At 43.6% G+C, this 25,136-nt stretch overlaps 1 protein-coding gene across 10 annotated transcripts in view; it reads right to left on the bottom strand.

Moving 5' to 3' along the window:
- Positions 1-25,136, bottom strand: part of RAPGEF4 (Rap guanine nucleotide exchange factor 4) — a 296,243-nt gene that overhangs the window by 51,003 nt on the left and 220,104 nt on the right. For all 10 annotated transcript variants that reach the window (XM_046658760.1, XM_046658761.1, XM_046658762.1 and 7 more), the window contains 6 exons: positions 13,910-13,994; positions 11,352-11,412; positions 9,537-9,613; positions 8,974-9,120; positions 6,893-7,008; positions 1,578-1,666 (listed from right to left, as the gene is read on the bottom strand). In XM_046658760.1, the coding sequence (XP_046514716.1) occupies positions 1,578-1,666; positions 6,893-7,008; positions 8,974-9,120; positions 9,537-9,613; positions 11,352-11,412; positions 13,910-13,994 (575 nt within the window). The remainder of the gene's footprint in view (positions 1-1,577; positions 1,667-6,892; positions 7,009-8,973; positions 9,121-9,536; positions 9,614-11,351; positions 11,413-13,909; positions 13,995-25,136) is intronic.

Genomic DNA, 25,136 nt, shown 5'->3' with positions numbered 1-25,136 from the left:
ATCCTACCATTTATATCTACTGCTCCCCAGTTAATTCACTACATAAAAAAACCCCTCAGATAATCTATTTAAAGAATGAGAAACTGGAATGGGGAGATAAAATAGGAAGTAAATCAGTGGTAAAATACTTATAGGAGATATATAATAATAACGATAACTTTGCAAAGAGGATGGAAATGGACTCTGAACTACCACTCAGTTCTTGAGATAAATCTTTGAACTTCTTTCAGTGAGAAATGCTCTTCTATGAGCTCAGTGTGCTTGAAATATTAACCCATTAGTCTGAGAGACAGGCCAGTAGCATAGGATTTGAAAAAATAGTTGAATGTGGACCATTCCAAAGTCACGTACAAGATGGTAACCAAGGTGGAGAATGATATAAAAACTCAGAACACTTAGCTCACTGGTGAGATTCATCTCACGCACCCTCAAATCTCTGGGTCTTAGTTAACAAGACTGGCTTACTGTGAGGTGGCGTGATGGGTTGAGTTTTGTCCTCCAAAAAAGGTCTGTTGAAGTCCTAAACGCCCGGGACCTGAGAATGTGACCTTATTTGGAAATAGGGCCTTTGCAGGTGTTAAGATGACGTCATTAGTGTTTCCTTATAAAAAAGGGAACTTTGGACACAGAGACAGAGGCACAGAGGGAAGACTTTGTGAAGGAGGCACAGGGAAAACGCCATGTGAATGAGAAGGCAGAGATCTGGATGATGCGCCTACAAGCTAAGGAACGCCAAAGCCTGCCAGCAAACCAGAAGCTGGATGAAAAGCATGGAACATACTCTCCCTCATATCCCTCAGAAGGAACCGACCTTGCCAACACCTTGATCTTGGACTTCCAGTCTCTAGAGCCGTGAGACAATAAATTCTGTTGTGGTACTATGTTACGGCAGCCCTAGGAAGCTGCACAGTGGTGTTTAGTTATACTCTGGGGCAGCCCGAGAAGGTACAGCCACAAAGAGAACCATTTTACTCCCAGTTGGAGCAAGGTCGGGCTTTTCATGTAGGCAGCTTCAAATCCTTTATGGGAATAGGCAGGATTTAAATTGCAACCTAACAGAGGCCTATGGAAGGCTACTCCTAATACGTGTGAATGAGACTAAGCCATCTATAAAGGTCAGCCAGGGCTAGAGTGGGCAGAGGACGGTCAGAAGGATTACTCCCTGACTGGGCCACACAAGGATGCTCCTCTAATGTTAATGCATATAATCCCCTTCTACAACTGCTTTGGCTAGACACACTGAGAATGAACTCAGGATATATTTTTTTCTTTTTGAGGAAGATTAGCCCTGAGCTAACATCGGCTGTCAATCCTCCTCTTTTTGCTGAGGAAGACTGGCCCTTAGCTAACATCCATGCCCATCTTCCTCTACTTTATATGTAGGACACCTGCCACAGCATGGCTTGCCAAGTGGTGCCATGTCTGCACCTGGGATCCAGACTGGTGAACCCCGGGTCACCAAGGTGGAACACACACACTTAACTGCTGCGTCACCGGGCTGGCCCCAGGATTTTTTTCTTTTTTTATAATGCTTTGCATGTATTTAATGGATACATGAAACTGTTCTAAGTGTTTACCTGTTGCTTCATTTAAAGCTGGCTCAAGGCGCATTGTTTCTAGAAAATGCTCTAAAATTTTTTCAGGTGTTCCTGACATCACAGTATACCTGGATAAGAAATAAAAACATCATTAGGTTTTAAAAGTGGGCAAATCATTAATAAATAACTTTTCACATACCTACATTGTTTATTTTTGAGATCCCAGGGAACCATGCTGACAACTTCTGGCCCATATGCACCTTAAGGTGAGAGAGACCACGTACCTTGCCGAGGTCACACAGGAAGACAACGGAAAAGCCACAAAGTGAAGTGGTTATTAAAACGTTAATTCTTTTTTCCCTACGCGGAACTAAAGTGAACTTCTTAGAGTGGCTCGCAGGCTGGGAACTGAGAAATTTGTTCCAAGGGGAATGAAAGGAACATGTATCTCAGGGCAGTTCAGGACAGGCAGGGGGAGCTGGCGAGGGGAAGCGACAGTAAACCAGGTTATCCATATATGGGTCACTTGTAGCAAAATTTCACTCCCACACTGGATTCCCCTGCCTATTTCTGGAGTGCTGTCTTTCCCAACTGTACGCTGGTATGTGCTTTGGAAAGGCAGCTGAGAATAAAACAAGAGAAAAGAAAACAAAACCCAAAATACCAATGAACAAACAAACAAACCCCAGTAGCATCTGAATAGGAAATAAAACATCAGTAGAAAATCCATGTAATTTATTTCAATGTCCAATATAAATTATTTTGCGGGGGGTGTGTTAGCCATTATTTAAGAAGATCCATCCATGGGGCTCTTCAATCAACAGGAGAGGATTTATTCTTTAAATTGAACGTGGGTTATTTCAAAGTCATATTCACTATGGTAACAAAATGGAATGAACACCATACACACATTGTATAGAAGACATTAAGATGATCTGGTGTTCCTACCCCAAAACTCAGACTTTGCTTTTCCGCTTGGCATTTCACTTGAAGCAAAATGACAGGGAAGAAACAATGGAAATAAAATCCTCTTCTATTCAGAAAGCAGCAGTAGAATTCAGCTCCCGGAGAACCCACATTTCTTCGCCTCCTCACCGACACCCTCTCCCTGCCTGTTTGAGACCTCGCAGGAAGTGTGCTGAGATCCCGAGAATGTCTCTAACATATTTAGTCTCATAGTCTTCACCTCCTGTCCAAGGGAGTGAAGAGGAGCCCACTCAACACATGACCCTGCGACGTGAAAAACGGAGAGCGAGTCGATCAGCCCTGGTACTGAATGAAGCAGCACACGCAGTCTACCTGGAAGGTAACCGGCAGCTGAAGCTTTTCTGTGTGTGCATTTGTGTGTGCGTGTGTGTGTGCACTCAGGGCCAAAAGGAAGCTGAAGAGTTTAAATCTTTGAGGAAACCTGTCTTTGGAGCCTAGAGGAGGAGCAGGGGAATTAGAAAAAAATTATCTACTTTAATCTCAAAAGTATGACCTCTTTCTCAAAGTAAATAAGGTAGAAAACAAGGGTTTTTCCTCTAATAGGCAATGACTATTTGAGGAAAGGAGAGGGCATATCTATAAATGACATTCAACACTAAAATGGAGAAAATTGCTGGGTTCATTCAATAATTCCTGAAATACAGGATTTTTGGACAGCGTTCACCAGATGAGCTGGAAAAGGAGCAGCATCTGGCCACACTAACAAGGAACTGCAGTTGGAGGGGGCATTCAACATCTGTCAAATGCTTACGAGGCCCCAGACAACCAGGTGGGCATTGAATGACATCGTCATCTTTACTCCTGCTAGTCAAATATTATCTTCATTCTGCAGATGGAGAAACCGGGCAGCGAGGGGAGGCGTTAGGCCTGTGGTCCCAGAGTTAGTAAATGTGAGATCTCTGCTGTGAGCCAGGTCTGGCTTCAGAGCACAAGTGTGTGTCTCATAGGGCTGCTCTGCCTGTGCAGCAAGATGCTCGGGGCAGAGGCTCTGTCCAGGTCCCTGGAGCTCCTTACAAACAGGAAGTCAGCTGTGCAATTTAATATCCCCTCTGAAAAGGGCTTGCTTGTTTCTGAAAACAAGTTTTATTTAAATAAGAGTGTAAATACGTAACATAGAAAACCAGTTACTCGTTATTTCACATGGCATTGGACATGTTGCTAATAAGGGGCAAGCTCCACAGCTGGGTATGTGACTGGTACATCAGTCTGAAATTTGTTACTTTGTCAAAAGCTTAACTCTGATAAAAGATTGGCTTCACATTCCGGTGTTCTTTGTTTGGATATCTCTTAGCTAGGGTATTACGTCTGGTCAAAAAGAATAAAGACCTGAGTGGCAAGCCAGATATCCTATCATGTCACTAGAGAAAAGTGGCCTCTCTAAGCTCTGCCCACCTGGTCAGTCTCGGACGCCAGGGCATCTTTCTTTTGCTGTCAAAGGCTCCCTCTAGTGGTACAGCTGCCATGGCAGCCTCACCTCATCCTCTCCCTCTTCTCAGCTCCACAGATGGCTGTTCAGGTGGTGACATTCTCTTAGGGCAGGGATCTCTGGAGAGGGAGGGCCAGGGAGCCTCTGGCCAGACATAGCCGGCTGGGATCTGGCAGCTATGGGTTTGGCGGAAACATCACTTCATTGCTTTGTTTCAGGCTGCCCAGTGCCCGGAGCCTACTTCTTGACCCCTGTTTAACTGAGGGACTTGAAGACCAGACAGGGTGGCTCTTTTCAGTTTACTGCACCAAGGAGCTACTCTAGTTGAAGTTCAAGAGAGCCCCAATTGGTTACACTATCCAAGCTGTGAGGTTTTAAGACTGTGCCAGAAGATCTTTTCCTCCCCCCAAGTGTGGCAATGAGGACACTTCTATCTGCGCCTAGAACCAAAAGAGAGGTGGGGGAGGGGGACCTGAAAGAGACCTTTTCTGCAAACAAGATGGAGCTCAGCAACTGGGTGGTTGTTAGTCTAAGGAAAAAGCAACTCAGTAACTAAAATAGGGAGAGCTTTCAAATTCTCTCTTAAGAAAACCACCTAAGCACAGAGCAGAAGATATCCACAATGGTAAATGTATGAGGGCTCCATCTAGTGTATCCATCATGAGAAATACTGTCTTGTTATTGACATTTTACTATCACATTCAGAGTTGAGTGGCTTGGGGAGAGTCAGGCAGTTTCGAAAGTTTAAAATGTATACATAAACTATTCTGGATTTCTCAGGAGAAAAATGAATCCAAACAATAATATTATTAGCACCAACATGGTGACCCTCTTTGAAAAGCTCAAAAAGCACAATTTCTGAGGAGACAGAGGCCCTAATGGTTCCTAAATTTTAAGTCCGTCCATAGACATGGTTGTTGTCATGTTATTGAAGTTTTCCAGAAGATCAGGCCCAAATTCACTTACCCAGCCCCCCTTTCCAACTCTGGTCTGGTATGGAAAAGCTCAACGTGGACAATGACCCCTTGAGAGAGTGGCTTTTTACTCTTCAAGGAACTGATTTTGTGGGTGCATTATTTTGTACTCATTGATATGTCTTAAATGGTGTGGTGTGAACACACACAAGGTTTTGAATTATAGATGAAATTTGGATCGGTGTACAGGACACGAATAAGGAAATACAAGGGAAATCAGATCCAAGTCTAAAACAAATTTAATGCACATGGCCTCCCCTTTCCTGTTCCCTTTAGTTTGATTTCATTAAAACAATCAATATTTGGAGGGCACTCTGAATGCAAGATGTTGTAACAAGCAAACACTTTTGATCACTTCCCCACGATATAAAGATGCGAAGGAAAGGGACCTCCAGCGACCTTTTGGTGAAATGTTTCAAGGTTAAGGAGAGTTTTCAAGGCTTACTTTTCCAGGTAGCAAAATTGTCCTGAGCCATCCGAGCCATTTTTAAAGAATGCAGATTACCCCTGTAAAATGGTCTAGTTATATTTAAGAGCACTAAAGAAAATCTTTGGGGGTAGTCCCAACATTCCATAAAAAATGTTTTCATTCTCATCTTCCTCTGTGGGCTGAAGGGACAACTGTTGAAAACACTTGAGCAAGAACATTTTCAAGAATGAATGGTAGTGAAAAATAAATAATAAAGGATTCTGGATGGTAATTTTATACATTTGTAAGTCAAAGGATAGTTTTTTACATAGTCTATTTTATTTCAGCCCTTTTGAAATATACTGGTTTACAATGTTGACGAGATAGTGTTGAGGATATCGTATTTTGCTATAATAACTTGCAAGGCTGAAGGAGCAAAAGCATTGAAGTTGGTCAAGCCAGACCTGAGTCCCAGCTCTACCATTATAAGCTTTATCATCTTGGACAAGCAACTTGCTTCTCTGAGCCTGTATTTCTCCATCTGTTAAAAGGGGTTGTGATAAAGATTAGATAAAATATCCTATGACTATTCAACAATATTATATTTCTTCCTGCCTTCTTTGAAAATATGTTGATTTATCCAGATGAAAACGTCTGAGGCTTTTAGTCTAAACAATAAAAATGCATCCATTATGGTGAGTGTCCTGATTAAAGGAAACACCCCATTTATGTGTCAAACAAAGGAAAATTACTCGGGGTGCATTCTTTTTCAACATATTATTCAGTAACGTGTCTTTAGCTACAGAATTGCTGTTTTTATTATTCCAAGATTGTAAATTAATCTTTATTTTAAAAACTAGATTCTGTAATTTTCTACAATTTCTTAGAGCTACGTTTCCTAATTCTCCTATCATTCAAATCTTGGTATATTTGATGAAAAATTCTCATGCAGAAAGTTGCAGCAAAAGATGGAACTGAACACAGAAATACTGAAAAAGACTCAAGTTAAACAGGGGACCTGAGAAACGTGAACCAAATGCCCTTTTGACATTAGCAGGAATAAGTATGGATGAGGCCAAGTGGATGCTTCTGGCCTGCAATCAACAGACTCTCTTATATTGGAAGTCTGGGTCTCCCTTAAAGATGCTCACTCTGATAACAAGATGAAAACACTTCTTGAGAAATCCTCCATATGAAATTCAAATACCAAAGGTTCTCATCACCTAGGGGCCTAAGTATCCTGTGAGCTGCCCAGCATTCCCATTTCCATTGTTCTTTCTCTTCCAAAGCTATTACAGTTGGACACTGTATACCAAGAGCGTTTTTAGAGTAGAGGAATATTCTCCCTTGAATTACTCTAGGCAGCACCAAGCTCAATGCAGTGCCAGAAATGGATACATTATACTCCACAAGATGTGTGATTAGTCAATAGAGAGAAAAAAAGCTACACGCATTGCCATCTTCCACAAAAAATGAGACCATGCTATTGTAGAAATGATGATACCATGTGAAAAGGTTAATCATAGTCTGGCAATCGCAGTGTTGGACGCAAACCTACTTTTGCTGAGGCTGTGAGTTTCCTTGATTAGAAGCCCTGTTCCCTGCTGGGACCTTCTCCAGCACCAAGACATCTTGGTCATGTTCTTTAAGTCTGACTGTATTCGCCTCAACGTCCTGCAAATACAAATTACACCACATACAGATGCTGCTGTTTTCTCAGACAATGAAAAAAATTTCAAATGCTTCAGAAACTCATTTGGTGCTTGTGATGCTAATTGTTGCGTCTACAAATTAAGTCATTTTCAAAGTCAAGGGCTCCAACGGTCACAGAGAGGACCAGATGAGGTTTGAGGCATGTGATTTTAAAACTTTGCTTCCCCCACCCCCACCCCGCCTGGATTCAGGAAAACAGCAAAGTAGAGAGGATGTGGCTGTGCTCTGAGAAACCTTTCAGAGAGGGTGGTAGAGCAGGAAGATGGCAGAGCAAATGCACCGATTCTTATCAAAAGATGTGGCAAACAGCACTCAGCTGTGGCAAAGTTATTTCATTCTGATTTTCTTCTGAGGGTGTTTAGTTTTCACAGGAGTAGCACCTTTTCTCTCTAATCAAAAGACACTGTTATTTTTTAAAAAATCAGTTTGAAATGTGTTAAAAACATTATTTGGTGATTTTGAATAATTTTATAAGTTACATCAGTGATAGTGGTCTTACTTAATCTATTCTTTCAAAGAATCTTTTGGCTGAGTGTAAACTCCATGTGCGTAAACTTCAAAGAGTTAGTAGTTTACCTCTAAATTTCAATGTCATTTTAACAATTAATTTAAAAAATTTAATGTGCTTTTTCTCATCATTTGGTTCTCATTTTAAGAGAGATTAGATAAGAATCAAGTCAAATTCCACGTGGTATTTTTTCTGTTTTAGTCAGTGGTATAATTTTTAATTTAACTTTCTCTGCAGTAAGAGAATACATTCCTAAGGGAAATTTTGCTGTCAGAAATTTTGCCACCAAAAGCAAATGTGGCTGTGTAGGGATAGGTGTCCACGCATAAGGAATGGAGAATGACACTGTAAATCATCGTTGAATAATGTCAAACGTAGCAGAAAGCACAGAAGCTGCATTTAGGACTCTAGGGTAGGACAGAGAAAGATGCTAAGGCTGGGAGAGGCCGAGAAGGGAGTCTGCTCTGTGAGCCAGGAGGCAAGGGAAAGGAACAAAGTGATCCTAGAGGGAACAGTCTCAATGAGTGATCTCAAGCTGGGGTGAGATGGACTGCAGGCCACCTGAGAGGACTGGGGCGATGGGACACTGTCATTATCCCCAGCAGTCCACAATTAGGCTTCTACCAGCCAGAGCTGGGTTGTTGCTCCCAAAGAACCAGGACCTGCTTGGTGGCAAAAGACCAGGGACCATCTCTTCTAAACATCATCCACTCTCACAAACCTTAACAAGTTTACCTTAGGCCCATCTGCAGAGCCAACTTTAAGTGCAATTTCATGGCTCCTTCTACCACCTCCATTATTCTTCACCTACTTGCCGATATCTGAAATTCTTTTAGCGTGAATCGACTTGACATTAAGCACTTGCAATGAAAATGTTTGGTTGGAGTAACCCATGATTGATGTTATTTCGCACTAAAACATAATTACTCAATAAATCAAGAGAGTGTGTGGTGATATGAGAAAGGCTCAGATTTGAGATTCGGATCTTTGAGAAAGGTCCAGAAGAGACAGGAGGTAGAGGCTAGGAAAGGAGGTCTAGGATGGAGAAAGACATGGAGGGTGAGGGGAGGAAGGACACAAAAAGGGAAGACAGGATTGCCAAAGAGAAACGTCTCAGACTTTGACACTTTGCCAAGGCAATCCCTATTTTTCTTCAGTTCTCATGGACCGGTTCAGATGTGTGTAGAGTTATCTGGTCCAGCACAGCGTGCCACCTGTGCAGCTTTACTGAACTGTCACCTTTGGACCCCAGAACGCACACCAGCACATTGAATGTCCCAGGTTTGTAACCCAGGCTTTTTGTTCCTTGAGCATTCATTAATCACAGTATTGCTCAATTAACACTACGATCAAGTCTTCACTTATCTGACAAAAGGATAAACGGGATGTCCCTCAGCCACACTTTGCCTTAGACTCACCCTCAGGATTCGGTTGAAATCCTCCTTGTCCACTCTTAAGAAATGGCAATTATCTTCTCGCAAGACGATGGAAGCAGCTCTCGGGGCGTCGTTCACTAGTGCTAGCTTGCCAAAGTCATCTCCCTCATGCAGGGTGCAGACCACACCCTGGAGAGAGCAGAACATTCAGAAGATGATCCCTGAAACGGGGCAAACACCCCTCCGCCTCACACCACAGACCCTTTCCCCTAAAACACTGCATATATAAATGAGCTGCACGCAGGGGTACCAAAGGAGGGTCACATAATTCAATTATAATGTTTCATTTTTCTTTCATTGAGCAATATGGGCTAGGGCCTAACTTAAATGTATACATTATATCTATAAGGGGATGAGCCCCAGAAAGTTCAATACAACTCTGAGTAGGATGGCTTATGATTAGAGATGCTATAATGTCTTTCCTACATCGAGTAACAACGTTGTTGCAGTTTAATCGTAGCACTACATTGTTAATACTTAAAGTGATGCTAGTAAATGGAGCACAATAAAGCTTCAAAAAGAAAAAGATATATACATATATATACCTTGCCATAAATGACTACATTCACCGATCCTTTTAGAATAATGTACCAGGAGGTACCTTCTTCCCCCTGGTTGAACACTAGATACAAAAAGATGAAAAGCCTTATGACAAGAATGGAAGCACATCAATATAAATTACAGCTCATCAAACCATCATTTGTAAGTCCCCAGAATTACACATTTATTCCAGAAGGGAAAAAACATTACTGGCAAATACTAACTTATTCAGATGGAATATGATTTCCTTTTCTATAGAACATGAAAGGAACAGAAATACTGCACTACTTGCTATGCCCTAAGATAGGTATTTACTAGAGATCAATTCACCAGCAATCCATTTCTTAAAGCAATAAATACACTTTCCCTCACAATTCATCAAAGCTTATTATGCTACAGAAAATAGTTTTTAAAAGTAATCTGACCAGTAATGTGAAGTTTGAAAACATGCAAATCAGCCCTACATATTGTTTATGAATACATATCCACATATGTTTTAAAAAATGGGTTGGAATGATAACTATGTCCTGTAGGGTAGGAGTTACCTTGGGGAGGGAGGGAGAAGAATGAGATAAAGGAGGAAATAAGGGGCCTTCAACTGTATGTGTATAATTTCATTCTTTAGAAAATATGAAAAAAATCTGGCATAATGTCAGGGTTTGATAAAGATTAAAAAGCTGTTAGTAATAATCTCTATTTTTTGTTTGAAATATTTAAATATTTCATAATAAAATAAAAACAATCAGTAAGTTTGAGTGAAAAGAATGAAAGAGAAGTTGTAAGTCATCAGTGATTGTAAAAATAAAAGAATTAAAGTAAACCTTTAAAATTTAAAGAAAGGACATTGTTACTAAGACACATGTCAGTGTTGGAAACACTCGAGGACTGAAAGTAAAACATTTTGAAATATAATTTTTAATTCTTTTTGCTTTTACAATTCATGTTCTCTGCTTATTTGACTAACACAAAGAGTGAGATTTTCCAGAGATTGTTTCTGGAAAACTTAACAGGTGTCCATTAAAAAAGCGTTCCATGTCTCCCTAGGTCTAGGCAGCGTCAGTTTAAATGACATGAACATTTTTCTTTCTTGCAGAACTTCTGAGGACCTTAGCGTGCTGATGCATCTTATGATTCTTCAAGAGAGATTAGGGAAGGTGGCATTTCCTAACCGGAGTAGACCACTAACAACGTTTTTCAAAAAAAATTTTGTAGGACATGTGGGAAATGCCAGCCTAAATAATTTTGTTCATGCTTATTAATATCAAATTTTAATTTCTCGCTTCCAAATATGATCACAGAATTAAACTACAACCTGGATTCTGGAGAGATACTATATATTAACACTGCATAAGTATTTGGGGCAAAGAAATTCTCTCAGGCTTGGAGCTGATAGCGGATAGACAGAAGGAAAAGAAAGCAGGAGAGTTTAACATTTTAACTAGCAAGCTCGAGATAGATTAGTTCCTCTAAAGCCACAAATGGAAGTGAGGTCACCGTGAAAGGTCTTGCCTAGGGTCCTGCCTGAAGAGCAGAGACTTCATCCCACCCTCTTTACAGACTGCCTGGAGCCAGTAGGGTCGGGGGCAAGTGGCAACTCGGGCTGGCAACCGCTCCCAGGCTGGGACCAGAAAACCACCGTGCTGCGCAATAGCAGACACGCGCAGGGAATAATCACAGCCGAGAACCACAAAAGTGCCAGAGGACAGCCTGCCCGGTCAGACCCAGGCCCAAGAAAGGGGAGCGTTTGCAGTCAGGTTCCCGCGGCACATGCTCGCGAGGGGGCTGGCCAGGTGCCGTGTTCCACGACAGCTGTCACTTACACACAGTTCCTCCTTTGGCGTGCGACTCAAAAATGAGAACACCTGCCAACTCCCGTTTCACCTAGAAGAAAAAGAGAAAGAACATGAAAGGCCGGACTTGACGGGGGAAGGGGCTCGTTCCCTTTCCAGACAGTGCGAACTGCACCCTCTTCCCACACAGCCATCTCCCACCTCGCTCGCTGCTACTCTCATCCAGAACCACTTTCCAGAAATCTGCCCCTAGATTCTTAAAGCTCTTACAAAATCTATTTCATAAGCTAACTCATACAAGACAATCTCCCTACATACCGTCTAAAACATGGCTTCACACGTATGATCCAGCAATTTCTCTGCCTTTTATCTTGGGCGAGAAGGTGAGAGCATCTATAACATCATATGATGCTGTTACTATTAGAGGCTCTTCCTTGCATCACACATAATGCATCATTGCAGATGTTGGAAAATCCAATGTCTTGAAGCTGAATAATTAAGCTTAAACATGTGAGCAGATTTATATTCCTAGATAGCTAATTTGTTTTTAAATTCCAAATTATGGTTCCAAATTATGGCTCCACGTCCCTAAGAATCAAGTAACCTGAGAATTTCCTCAGTGCCTGGGTCCCTGGGGTTGGAGGTAGAAGTGGAGACTGCCCACCATCCTCCCAATCCCACCAAGATTGAGAAAATCAGAACACGTGCATGCCGAGGACTAGGAGCACGGGTGGGAAAAGGGGTCCTCCTTCACTTCCCTCTACAGCATCAGCTCATGGAGCCTCAGCTGCTTGCCCCTACATATGCAGGAGCTCCCCTGGTGAGGGTCCAAGGGACTAGAGCTGTCCCACCACGGAGAGAGTGAGGATGACACGGGCAGTAGTAGGCAGGAGGGGAGGCTGGGCTGGACCAGACTCCTGCATACTCCATGTAGGTGAGGCAGCTTCCAGACCCCAAGTAGTACGGGGGGAGGAATGTGAAGACAATTCTGTCTGGGTCGAAGGGCAAAAGGTTTGGGGATCTTCTGCTCAGGGTTGTGGTGAATGCCTCACTGCTCTCGGCAGAGACCTGAATCCCCAGGGCAGGGACCATCGGCACTGCCACTACATGACAGCATAACATCACCAAGTGAGCTGGGAATGAAAGACAAATTAGGCATGTAGATAATGCTGAGGGAATTCAGTACAGTAGTCCCCCCTTATCTGTGGTTTTAGTTATCTGCAGTCAACCATGGTTGACTATTAAAAATATCAAATGGAAAATTCCAGAAATAAACAATTCAAACATTTTAAATTGCATGCCATTCTGAGTGGCATAATGAAATCTCGTGCTGTCCCGCTCTGTCTGGTCTGGGATGTGAATCATCCCTTTGTCCAGTGTATCCTCACTGTATACGCTACCCGCCCATTACGGACTTAGCGGCCATCTCGGTTATCAGATCCACTGTCAGGGTATTGCAGTGCTTGTGTTCAAGTAACCCTTATTTGACTTAACAATGGCCCCAAAGTGCAAGAGTAGTGATGCTGGCAATTCAGATATGGCCAAGAGGAGCTGTAAAGTGCTTCCTTTAAGTGAAAAGCTGAAAGTTCTTGACTTAATAATGAAAAAAAAAAAAATCAAATGCTGAGGTTGCTAAGATCTACGGTAACTTTTATTACAGTATATTGTTATAATTGTCCTATTTTATTATTAGGAGCTATGGTTGTTAATCTCTTACTGTGCCTAATTCATAAATTAAGCTTTATCATAGGTATGTCTGTGTAGGAAAAACATAGCATATATAGGGTTCAGTACTATCTGTCGTTTCAGGCCTCCACTGGGCTCTTGGAACGTACCCCCTGCAGATAAGGGGGGGCTACTGGATATAATCCATGAATGTTAAAACTTCTTCTTTTTCTTCTTATTTTCCTTATTGAATTGTTAGCATCCAGGAGACTCGTGTTGCCTAGAAATCATGTTCTCCATAGAGAACCTCCTACGTTAGGAGGCGTATCTGCCCCTATTCAGAGGCCAAATCTCCGTCCACTGCTTCCCTAAACACCCTCATCAGGTATAAGTTCAGAGTCAGATGGGGCCATTGGGCTATTTTGCACTGGCAGGTACTGCTTTTCTGCCCTAACATATCTGAACTAACGCTCTCTTGAACCTCCTGCTTCCTTTCTGAAGAGGGCAGCAAACCTGGGCAGAGCCAGCCCCTCGGGCCAGGAGAGGTCATCTTGATTTCTCTCCTTCCTCCCTCCGGCTCTATATTTCACGGAACGGTCTCAAGTCCCTCTTAAAGGCCTGACTCTCCTGTCTCTGTGTGCAGGTTCCAAGGCTCGGATTTGGAAGGATGAAGCCCATGTTCCAATCCTACTCACATCACACTGCTTTGGAGTTTAGGGCACATGGGCAGCGACTAATAATCAGCTCTCGGTGATCGTTCTTGGGTGTAACTTCCTTAGCATCTCATGAGAAAGAGTGGGGAGACTTAAGAGGTAGAATTCAGGAGCTCCTGCTCCACGCAACATACCATAATACTCTCTTCCAGTCCCACCAGTGCATTTAACTCACAGTCCCCCTGAGCATGCTCATCAGAGACAACTTACAGTGGTGGAAAGGTGGGATAAGGCTTTAATGTGAAGGAGCTCTTCGTAGATAATTTCTAGGTCATCCACAGTCCTCTGGCCAGGTCTATAAAGAGAAAAGTAACAAGGAAATAATGAGAAAAACGTCATCACTACGGCTTGAAAATAGAAATGGGTTCAGGGGTAAGTTAGTTCAGGGATTTCTTAGGAGAAATCTTTATAAAAAGATACTGGCAGAGGGAAAGATTACGCCATTATAATCGCTAAAGGGGTTTTTGACATAAATGTACTCCTTGATAGAAGGACATGGAAGAAATCAGATGTGCATACAGCCCCGCTCCGTTCCAATCTGAGGGAAGAACTCTCTGCTTACACTGTAGCTGCCTAACTTATCCCTCACTCTGTGGATGGTTACTCTAAAAAAATTGCTTTTCATTACCACCTTAATCAATAATGACAAAACTTGTCTTCTAACACCACTCGGAACAATTGGTTTCATCAATTGCATGATTGATCCAAATTCCTTGCGATCCTGTGTGATATCTTAGCTTAACAGAACAATAGTGCTGCTCTCACTAGTGTTTCAGGTCATGTAATATCCTTCTACCAGAGAATTCAAATAATGGATGTAGACAGACTCAACATTTCCTACCCACCCAAGAGGAGGTGAGGGCATGAGATGAGCCAAAGGCAAGTAAGTGCCTGGGATTAGTAAGAGAGAGAAAGTAGGGAGGTATACATTCACATTTCCCAAATTTTGTTCCATGAACGACCCTGTTCCATGCAATGTTAATCAGTGTAAAGTTTTTTCCTATAATTTATCATAAAACTAGGATCCAGTAATCTGCCTTTCAGGATGGGGTATGGGGGTGTTATGGGCATTTTGGCATGGGAAGACTGGATGGATTCCTCATCACCTTTCATGTCGATAATTTTTCTGGAATCACTAACAGTGTGTACCCATATGTCAATGATAATAGATATGACTGGTCAGGAATTTGGACTTCCTATTGCTCTCTGCAATATAAAGATCCCGACTATGTTTTTGAAACTTAAAAACAAACAAATGGGTCATTAATTCTAAGAGCACTAGGAAGTCAATCTCCTCACTGACAAATAGGAAGCATACACCCCCAGCCAATGGCTGCAGTCATGATCATTACCTTAAATAACCCGTCAGTCTATTTTATGCATTTTATCCTAAAATTTCAACAATTTACATTATTATTCAATGTTACCGTATATTAAACATTTAAACCTTAATGAGCTCTGATGGTATTCCATTCTGAATTACATTCCATTCTAAAAAGTGTGTCTTGGTCAAATAATTCGGGGAGTGGTGGTTTAGAGTCTGAAAATTAAGTTTAACTTCAGCGTAAGCATTCACTAGCTATGTGACATCAGAGCCCCAGTCTCATCTGTAAACTGGGTACGATACCTTCCTGAAAGAGATGTGAGAGCTAAAGGAAGCAGCGAACGTGAAGATATTTGCATATTTATTTAAGTGAAAAAAAAATCCAGTAAAGTGATATTCAGAACTCAAACTCTTGCATAAGAAATGCAAACTTAGGGCCTGGCCCAGTGGTGCAGGGGTTAAGTTCACATGTTCTGCTTTGGCAGCCAGGGGTTCGCCAGTTCGGATCCCGGGTGTGGACCTATGCACTGCTTGTCAAGTCATGCTGTGGCAGGCGTCCCACATATAAAGTAGAGGAAGATGGGCATGGATGTTAGCTCAGGGCCAGTCGTCTTCAGAAAAAAAGAGGAGGACTGGCGGCAGATGTTAGCTTAGGGCTAATCTTCCTCAAAAAAAAAAAAAGAAAGAAAGAAACGCAAACTTACAAATAAAGTATGACATTTGATCCAGCAAATTACCTCTGAAACTTAGTCAATTATTAGATAAGTACTTTTAGCCATCAAACTGAATTGTAAATATTGTAAATAGTTAATTGGATTAAACAATTTTTGTATCCATATTACAATACGAGGAAGATGACAGATCAACTGGGGGCTAATGAGAGGAAGAAAACTCTTTGCATACCTTGCACATTACCTTCTCAAGGACAGCTTTAACACGAACAAAAGAATATGACATCCTTCTCTTACAGGATCAACGGAGGACGTATTTCCTAATCCTGACTGTGCAAAGACAGGTACTAAATCCATGACCCAGGGCGATGCCAGCCAGGTTCACCTCCCGCCAAGGATCATCACTGAAGGACACAACTGTGCTCCAATCTAGTGCTTACTGGTGGAACTTAGAAAGTATGGGACTCATAAAGACAGCAAAGAAAGAGATATGGCCACAGGGACTCTGAAGGAGACAGGCCCTCTTAGCAAGGGGCCTAATCTACTACTTGACTTAGACATGGGAAATTTGAAACTAGGACCCTTCCGGATTTAAAAGCCAATTGAGTCACCTCAGTCCATCTACAACCATAGAGGCAGCTAATGTGAAAGTCTCAAGGTAGGCGTAATAGGATTACGGCTCTCCAGCACGAGGAGCAGCCCTGCTGTTCTGGCTACTTGACATCAGCTGCAAATCGCATGGCCCCTCCTAGAAGCTTGGCTAAAAGAGAAAACAGTTTCCAAGTCTCATGCTCACCTTTGTGGGGTAGGCTGTTATGGAGGAAGGAGAAAAACTCAGTTGGGAAAAGAAATGGTTAGAATTTAGCTCTAAAATCTTGACAGATTCAAAGTTGGAATTTTGGGAGCAGATCTCCATGAGTTTAGGAGGAGCGTTTACATAACATCAACGTGAAATCCATACTGATCAATTCTTACAGATTAAAAAAAAGCATTGAGTTTAGAATCTGCAAATCCTATTATACTAAAAACGATTATAGTGGCCAGCCCCATGGCCCAGTGGTTAAGTTTGGAGTAGCCTGGGTTTGGTTCCCAGGTGTGGACCTACACCACTCATCAGCGACCATGCTGTGGTGGTGACCCACATACAAAATAGAGGAAGACTGGCACATATGCTAACTCAGGGCAAATGTTCCTCAAGCCAAAAAAGGGAGGAAGATTGGCAACAGATGTTAACTCAGGGCAAATCTTCCTCAGCAAAATAAATAAATAAATAAATATATTTCGTCCAAGAGTTAAAACGTACAATGAAGAACTCTGTCAGATCCTCAATGCAGCATATTAAAAATTTGACCTAGTGGTTCAAGGCTTCCCTTTGCGCCATGACAGTTCGTCTTAGGACCTGCACCACAGTGTGGGAGAAGAGAGGTAAAGATGGCAGCATTCAAGCTATTCTTGAAACCTAATCAACTTCCCGCTGCCCCACACCATTGAGCACTGCCTGAAGCTCCCTTCTCCCATGCTGCCCACTCCAGGCTCTCCTCCTGCTCTCCTAAACATCTCTTCTCAGTGTCTTTTCTGGTCAGTTGTTCTTTTGTTCATCTCTTGAATTGTGCTGTACCCCAAGGCTCTGCCCTCACCTCTGTTCTCATTTTGTTCCACCTTCTCTCCCTGGGGAAATCCTCAACTTTCATCTACAGAAGGCTGAGTCCTAAATCCTTATCTCCAAACAGACCTCTTTCCAGAGCATTAAGAGCTTCCTGGCCATCTCTTGCCCGACAACCCACAAGCACCACAAGCTCACTCTGTCCAGAAGTGCTCCCTCAAAATCACACAAGGCTCTTTTGAAGCAGATCTCCATTTGACTTTCCAGACTCGTCTATCTCCCTTTTCTTCACATCTTTGCTCATGGCTCTGTTCCCTCCTCCAGCCCCACCAGACATCTCTCCACCCCTCAGACACGTTATGCTTTGTTATGCCTCCAAGACTTTTCACACGCTCCTCTCTTTGCCTGGGATTTTTTCCCCTGCCCCAAGCCCAGCTCAGCTGTCTTCTCTCCTAGGTAAAATCGGTTCCCCAACCTTTATTCCATGGCATGTGGTCCTACTGCTGCGGTGATGACAACCTACTGTCAAGAATGTTACTTGCTTAAATATCCATAACTCTAGAGTGCTCTTCTCAAGAGAAGCAGCATCTGGTAGTGCAAAGGGCACTGGATCGGAAGCAGAAACTGGATTTAAGATCTAAATCAGGAACGTCCTAGGTGCTCAGTTGGCCTAATGCCTTGTTTCTACATCTGTAAAAATGGGAGTAATAAATAGGATTTTTATAATGATCAAACAAGTTAATACACATGAAGCACTGATACATTAGAAATATGGCAAAATACAGGACAGCATTATTACCAGGACGGCTCATCGGATGAACGAATGCACGAGTTCTCACAGTTCACGCTGAATTCAGGGTCTGCCCAAAGGAGATGGCAGCAGTCTCATGGATCAGTTTTCGTTTTGTGGCTTGAGGGAAACAGCGCTTATGCCCTGTCATCCTTCCCACTGAAGATCAAGTAAGACAAGGTGCCCCTGACACAACTCACTTCAGATACAGCACACATTCGTGTTATGGCACATTACTAATGGAGGGAGGAGATGGGATGAAAATGTGGGACCTCACCTCTTACTCTAAATCCCATGAAATGAGAGAAAAGATATACTTCCTGTAGGGTTGTAGACTTATTCATCCATTTTAAGAAATTACCATCTTAGACTCACTCAAGTTACCCATTCTAACTAAGTCAAGATCAATGGGGGGCCTGGACAGAGGTAGCCATCAAACACCAAGCCAAACCTATTGGGCTGGGTCCTTTTTGGGCCAGATTTTTGTCTATCATGCTAAAGGTCTGATAGGAAAGATACTTTAAAGTCCAAAACAGCACTGAAAACAAGCAGCACCACCATGACAAACCATCAAATAGTACTCTCAGCAGACCAGAGAGTTTTAGGAATTCTTGGATGATAGGGAGCAGATAGGAAGAGAATGTTTGAGAAACGACTAGAAGCAGCCACAGCTTCACACTCACCGAAGAAAACCACCACAGGAGGAAGATAGCATTGTTGATAAGACAAGGGCAGGAGAGGGTCAGAGGGGTTCATCAAAAGACTGTTCCACTCAGGTAGCGGGCCCCTCTCCCATGACCCACGCTGAGCAGTCGGCAGTGGCAGGGTTTACGGCCAGGCTAAAACTTGAGATCTGCTCTTTAAGACAAATGCCCAGGGAAAGGCTGGGAAGGAAGCAGAACCAAGTGTGTGAAGGTCCTGGGCCCTCCTGGCAGACACGGAGGAGGAAAGGGAGTGGCAGCAATCCCAGGAGGGAACTACTCGGGAGGGCTGCATTCCTGGGAAATCCTCCTTAGTCGGACGACTAGCAGGTGGAAGTGGGGTACCTTTCATAAAGCAAAGCCTCCCAGGAAACACGGCCCCCCTGCCTTCAAGGGCAGCTCTGTCTGGGGTGTGGACCACCACACCTGCACAAAGACCCACACAGAGGCTTACTCTACCCCTTGGTCCTCCATTCATCAATAACCAATATGGAGAAATAAAGACTTCCACCGGGGCTCGCTGGATGCCGTGGAGAAACCCACGGCAGCCATTTGAAACAGAATGGAACAAAGCCGAGAAACAGTGCAGCCTCTGAGTCCTAAATAACGCTCAAAATGAAAGGAAAAAAAGAAAAAAAACCCAACCCCGTGGTTTACAGTGGTCAGTGTAATCACAGGGCAGGCCACTGTCATTTGGCAACCCACCCAGGCAGCAAGGAACTTTTGGGTCCTGTTTACAGCAAATGTTTTAACGAGGTGAGAGAAGTCAGGACTGCAAAGAGTGAAGAGACTTACTTTAAAAAATGAGTAGATTCGCAGTTAGCAGGGCAACAAAAGCATTCATGAGAGGTTCACAGAGAGCAAACTCACTGTCCCCTGGGGCCTCGACATGTCATTAGGATTGAAAGTTGAGAGAGGTGCCAGGGAGGAGGCCAGAGGGAGCAAAAGGCAGTGAGGCCAACCCGTGCCCACTGAAGTGAATCAAAATGTGAGCCCCTCTCCCACCCCAGGTGCATCTTCGCGCCGGTGGCAGCAATGACAGAACCAGCCCAGCCTCTCCCGAGGCCGCCAGCTCAGAGCTGCTGTGCCATCTAGTGTCTCCGAAGAGACTCACATCTCTCCTCTCGCATCAGACAAAGGTTCTCCTCTGGATCCACCCCACCTCCTCAAAGACTACCTGACCGCATCTGAAACTGAGCCTTCCCCACCACAATCACTGAACAAAGTCGCATTTTAAAAGTGGGTTTCTCACGGCAAACAGTGGCATTAAGCATCTTTCATGCTTTGGTCTTTACGGGGGTGACAAGGTAAAAATGGAGACGAGATCCTGCAATCAGTCCCCAGCCTGTTCAAACAGTAATGAAAGGGTCCCAAGAACTGAAGGCAATTTGGCTTTCAAGAGTCGAGGGAACAAACACAGGCCCGAGCAGGAGGAGGGAACTCCCATGCATCTTCACAGAGGAACCCACGAGGCTGGGGAAGTGAATTGACTCTCTGGCTGCTCTGAGCGGCAGCTGGTGAATGTACCTGGTCTTTACTTGTCCTTCTCCAGATGTCACAGGGAGAGATATTAGGCGTCCCTGCTTCTTTACAAATCTGCGTGGTGCCACATTGATGCGGATTTGTCGGATCCTGCTGTGGAAAGGCCTAGTTTCTGCAGGGGATGCATTCTGGAAGCAATGTCTAGTTACAGACAAGATAATAAACGGGGATGGATGGAGAAGCAGTTTATACATTAAAGGATGGGAGGGCTCAGGTGATATTGGAAGCTGCTGGTAAATACAGTTTTATCAAGGAATTTATCAAGGTCAGAGACGGAGCTCCTCAGTTATTGGAACGTGGATAAAATGAGGGATTCATCTAGGTACCAAGTGGCACATTGGCATGGCCAGTGGTAAAATACTCAGGTGACAAAGCAAATAACCCAATTCTTCTAGACCTGTTGCCTAATGGACCTATTCCCTGGCGTGTGGGGAAAATACTCAGAGAAGTCAACACTATAAATATCTATGTGAGCCACGGTCGAGCTTCACAATAAAGGAAATGCTTTGTTATTTTTTTCTGGGGGGTGGGAACGCTTTAGTCTTGTGGCAGCACTCCATCACAGTCCACCTGGCTCTCCTGCTTGCAAGTCACTTCTCAAACTGGGACCATTTGCCAACACGCTGAAGACCTTCTTGAGTCTCACTTCTTCCACTTCCCTGAAAGGAAAGTTTGGGGTGGTTTCCCATCTGCTTGTCTAACAAACCAGCAAAACGTGCTTCTTTCTTTTCTTCAACTCCCAGGACCCTTGCTTCTTAAGAGTTAGATCTTAAGTGTTAGAGGCATTCCAGGAGCCTGGTGACTGGACATTTAAAGTGTCCTGCCCAGCTCTGGCTGCTCACCTCCCTGCCACACCACCACCCCTTCACCTTCTCTTTGACCCAGAAAAGGACATTTTAAGTTGACAGATGCAATTAGGCATTTTTCTGGTTGTGATAGCAAAGCCTGTGTACATGGGGATTCTAACCTTCTTTGTGACGTTAGAAGAGAACACAGTCTACAACAGCAGTACAGGGCAAAGCTTTATGAATATACGTGAGAAATGAAGTCATCCCCCTTAGGACATGGGGTAAGGATTCCATAATACAGGATCTCTGAGAGCTTAGTGTTTTTCGGACAATGTGATTTGAGGTTTTTCATATTTAGAAACTGAATATGCCTGATATTCTTCTAGCAAAAGTGTTGACTACAAGGACACTCGAGAAATTTAACATCAAACTTTTTAAAAGGTACGACTATGAATGTTTTCCTTTAAAACACCTAAGCAGCAAGTTGAGAAAAACAAATTTGGATGGAATCAGACAGTATATGAGGCATAGATGTCCGATAGAAAATGCAAACATTTTTTGAAAAGGTGCTACCTGGATGCATCATTACTTTTTCCCTGCAAAAATTAATTCTAAATTAATCAGGGACTGATGGCTTATCCGTATTTCTTTGGATTTCACTGCTCATTCAGTAAATCCACTGGAGAGGATGAAGTTGAGGCAGCCTAGTAGAGAGGAAAGAATGTTATCCACAAAAAAAAAAAATAAATGAAACTGGATTTAGAGTGAGCAGACTTGGGCGCAGTTCCTAGTTCAGCCACATAAACTTCTGCGATGTTAAGGAAGGCATTCGACATCTCCACAGCTCAATTTCTTCATCTGTATATTGTGGATGATAACATAAGTCCTACTCTGTTCACAGAGTTATTCTGAGGTTCAAATCGGTGAGGTATATGAGGTCACTATACAAACTATATAGCGTGAGTCATATATTATATAATTACTAAGTTTTGTTTGTAATTCCGGCTAACGAGTTGACGAGAATTTTTGTTTACAGTAGATAGTATGTACACTTGTACTCCTTTCAGGTCTATATGGTAATAATTGAATGAGACGAGGTTAGTCTGTAATAAGTACTTTAAAATCAGATTTCCATGATATCTTTCCTCAAGAATGCTCAAAGAATAAGCTGAGGGTTGGATCCAAGATGGCGGCGTGAGTAGTCTTCTTTGTCTCTCCCCCTTCGAATCTACAACTAATTGGACATTCATCACTTAACAAAGGATATCCATATAGCATCTCAGGACGCCTGAGAGACCCACGCTGCTATACATCAGAAGGCAGACGGACTTCCCTCTGGGAGGAGGTGGAGATAGGTGAAAACTCTCCAACCCCAACCCGCGAACAGCCTAGTACCTGCAAGCGGCTTTCTTCCAGCGGATGCCCCCAGAACATCGCCACACACCAAGGGCAGGAGGGATCGCACACTAGAGGAGCGACGGTGGAAACAGGTGACCAGAGCCCTACCTAAGCCCCCTGCAATTACACCTAAGCCCAGAGAGAAGCTCCAGAGTTACACACCGGAGGCGGCGGGGAAAACCTCTACCCACCATTAGCGGAGAGGCCCCGCCTAGCATCCATAACTCTGGGAGGCTCCCAGAGAGAATCCCCAACAGGGCAGCAGCCCGCCAGCTGCTGCCACCGGTCTCACAGACTGTGGCTGTCGCCTGGTGGGCTCGGGACTGCCAGAGATCTCCTGGGAGAGGACTAGGGCTGGGTGGAGCTCCAGCGGCTGGCTCCACGGCCCGGGGGGGAAACTCCAGAGTTCCGTCCGGGCAGCAGGCAAAGTCTCTACCTGCCATTAGTGGAGAGGCGCCACCCAGCATCCACAACACTGGGAGGGTCCCGAAGAGGAGAATCCCAGGCAGGGCAGCAGCCGGCCAACTGCCACTGAACTCAAGGTCTCTGGCTATCCCCTAGACAGGGCAAGGGGCTCCCTGAGATCCTGGGGGAGAGGACTGGGGCTGGGTGGAGTTCCAGCAACCTGGCTCCATGGCCCAGGGGGAAACTCTACAGTCTCACAGCAGCCTCAGTGAAAGCCTCTGCACAGCACTAGTAGAGAGCACCCGCCCGGCAACCACAAGGCTGGAAGACCCTGGGACAAAAGTAGCATAGCTACTAGGTGAGCTAACCACAGACTGCAGAAGATGCCCATAGCTCTGCTGTGACCCATAGTGGACAAGTGGGATTTTGTGGGTGCCGACAGTGACAGAGCTGCAAATATAAGTGATCCTGCCCCTGGCCGCTGGGAAAGCCCATAACACAGCTGCAGACCCTAAGGAGGGAGCATGTCTAGGTGATCTGCAACAGTAGGCACCAGCAGCCTGAAGCCCCCTTGTGATGGCCCCCACAGCTGAAGAGGGAACCCAGAGGACCACTGTGACTACGAGGGGGGGCCCAGGCCCAGTTAGTAACAGGTGATAGGGTTCCTGGTTGGTGCAGTATAAACGGCTGTTCCCCCACCACACCAGTAGAAACAAGTGGAAGCAGTAACTAAACTCTATCTTTACACAGAGGCACAAATCTACACCATCAAGCAATATGAAAAAATATTTGAAATCTCCAGAACAGAAGAAAAATGACAAATACACAGAAAACAATCCCAAAGACAATGAAATATATAACCTGAATGATGATGACTTCAAAACAGCCATCATTAAAAAACTCAATGAGTTAAAAGAGAATTCAGATAGACAACTCAACGAGTTCAGGAGCTATGTCACAAAAGAGTTTGATACTATAAAGAAGAACCAAACAGAAATACTGGAAACGAAGAACACAATAGAGGAGATTAAGAAAAATCTAGACGCACTGAACAGTAGGGCCAATAATATGGAGGAAAGAATTAGCAATTTGGAAGATAGGAATATAGAAATGCTGCAGGCAGAGGAGGAGAGAGAGCTAAGACTAAAAAGAAATGAAGAAACTCTCCGAGAATTATCTGACGCAATTAGGAGCTGCAACCTAAGGATTATAAGTATACCAGAGGGAGAAGAGAGGGAGAAGGGGGCAGAAAGCCTATTCAAAGAAATAATGGCTGAGAACTTCCCAAACCTGGTGAGAGAGATGGAACTTCATGTGACAGAAGCCAATAGATCTCTAAACTTTATCAATGCAAGAAGACCAACCCCACGGCATATAGTAGTGAAGCTAGCAAAAGTCAACGACACGGAGAAAATACTAAGGGCAGCCAGGCAGAAGAAATTAACCTACAAAGGAACCCCTATTAGGCTATCAGCAGATTTCTCAGCAGAAACTTTACAGGCTAGAAGAGAGTGGAATGATATATTCAAAAATCTGAAGGACAAAAACCTGCAGCCGAGAATTCTCTACCCAGTGAAAATATCCTTCAAATACGATGGAGAAATAAAAACTTTCCCAGATAAACAAAAATTAAGGGAGTTCCTTGCCAAAAACCCTCCTCTTCAAGAAATGCTCAGGAAAACCCTCATTCCTGAAAAATCAAAAAAAGGAAAGGGGCTACAAAACCAAGAGCAAAGGAGATAAGTAGAAAGACAACAACAGAGAGTAGCAGCTTTCCATCAGAACAGATTAAACCATGGGACGAGAAACAAAGGATATTGAAGAGAACTGGAAAACAAGACATAAAATGGCAGCGGTAGGCCCCCACATTTCAATAATCACTCTAAATGTAAACGGATTGAACTCTCCAATCAAAAGATACAAAGTGGCAGGATGGATCAAAGAACAAGACCCAACAATATGCTGCCTCCAGGAAACACACCTCAGCCCCAAAGACAAACACAGACTCAGAGTGAAGGGATGGAAGACAATACTCCAAGCTAATAATGAACAAAAGAAAGCAGGTGTCACTATACTAATATCAGACAAAGCAGACTTCAAAGCAAAACAGATAAAGAAGACAAAGAGGGACAGTATATAATGATAAAAGGGACTCTCCGCCAAGAAGACACAACACTTGTAAATATATACACACCCAACACAGGAGCACCAAAAT

Source organism: Equus quagga, chromosome 4, assembly GCF_021613505.1.
Source record: "Equus quagga isolate Etosha38 chromosome 4, UCLA_HA_Equagga_1.0, whole genome shotgun sequence".
Lineage (NCBI taxonomy): Eukaryota > Metazoa > Chordata > Mammalia > Perissodactyla > Equidae > Equus > Equus quagga.
Note: the sequence above shows the minus strand (reverse complement) of the source record. Positions and strands in the feature narration are given on the sequence as shown.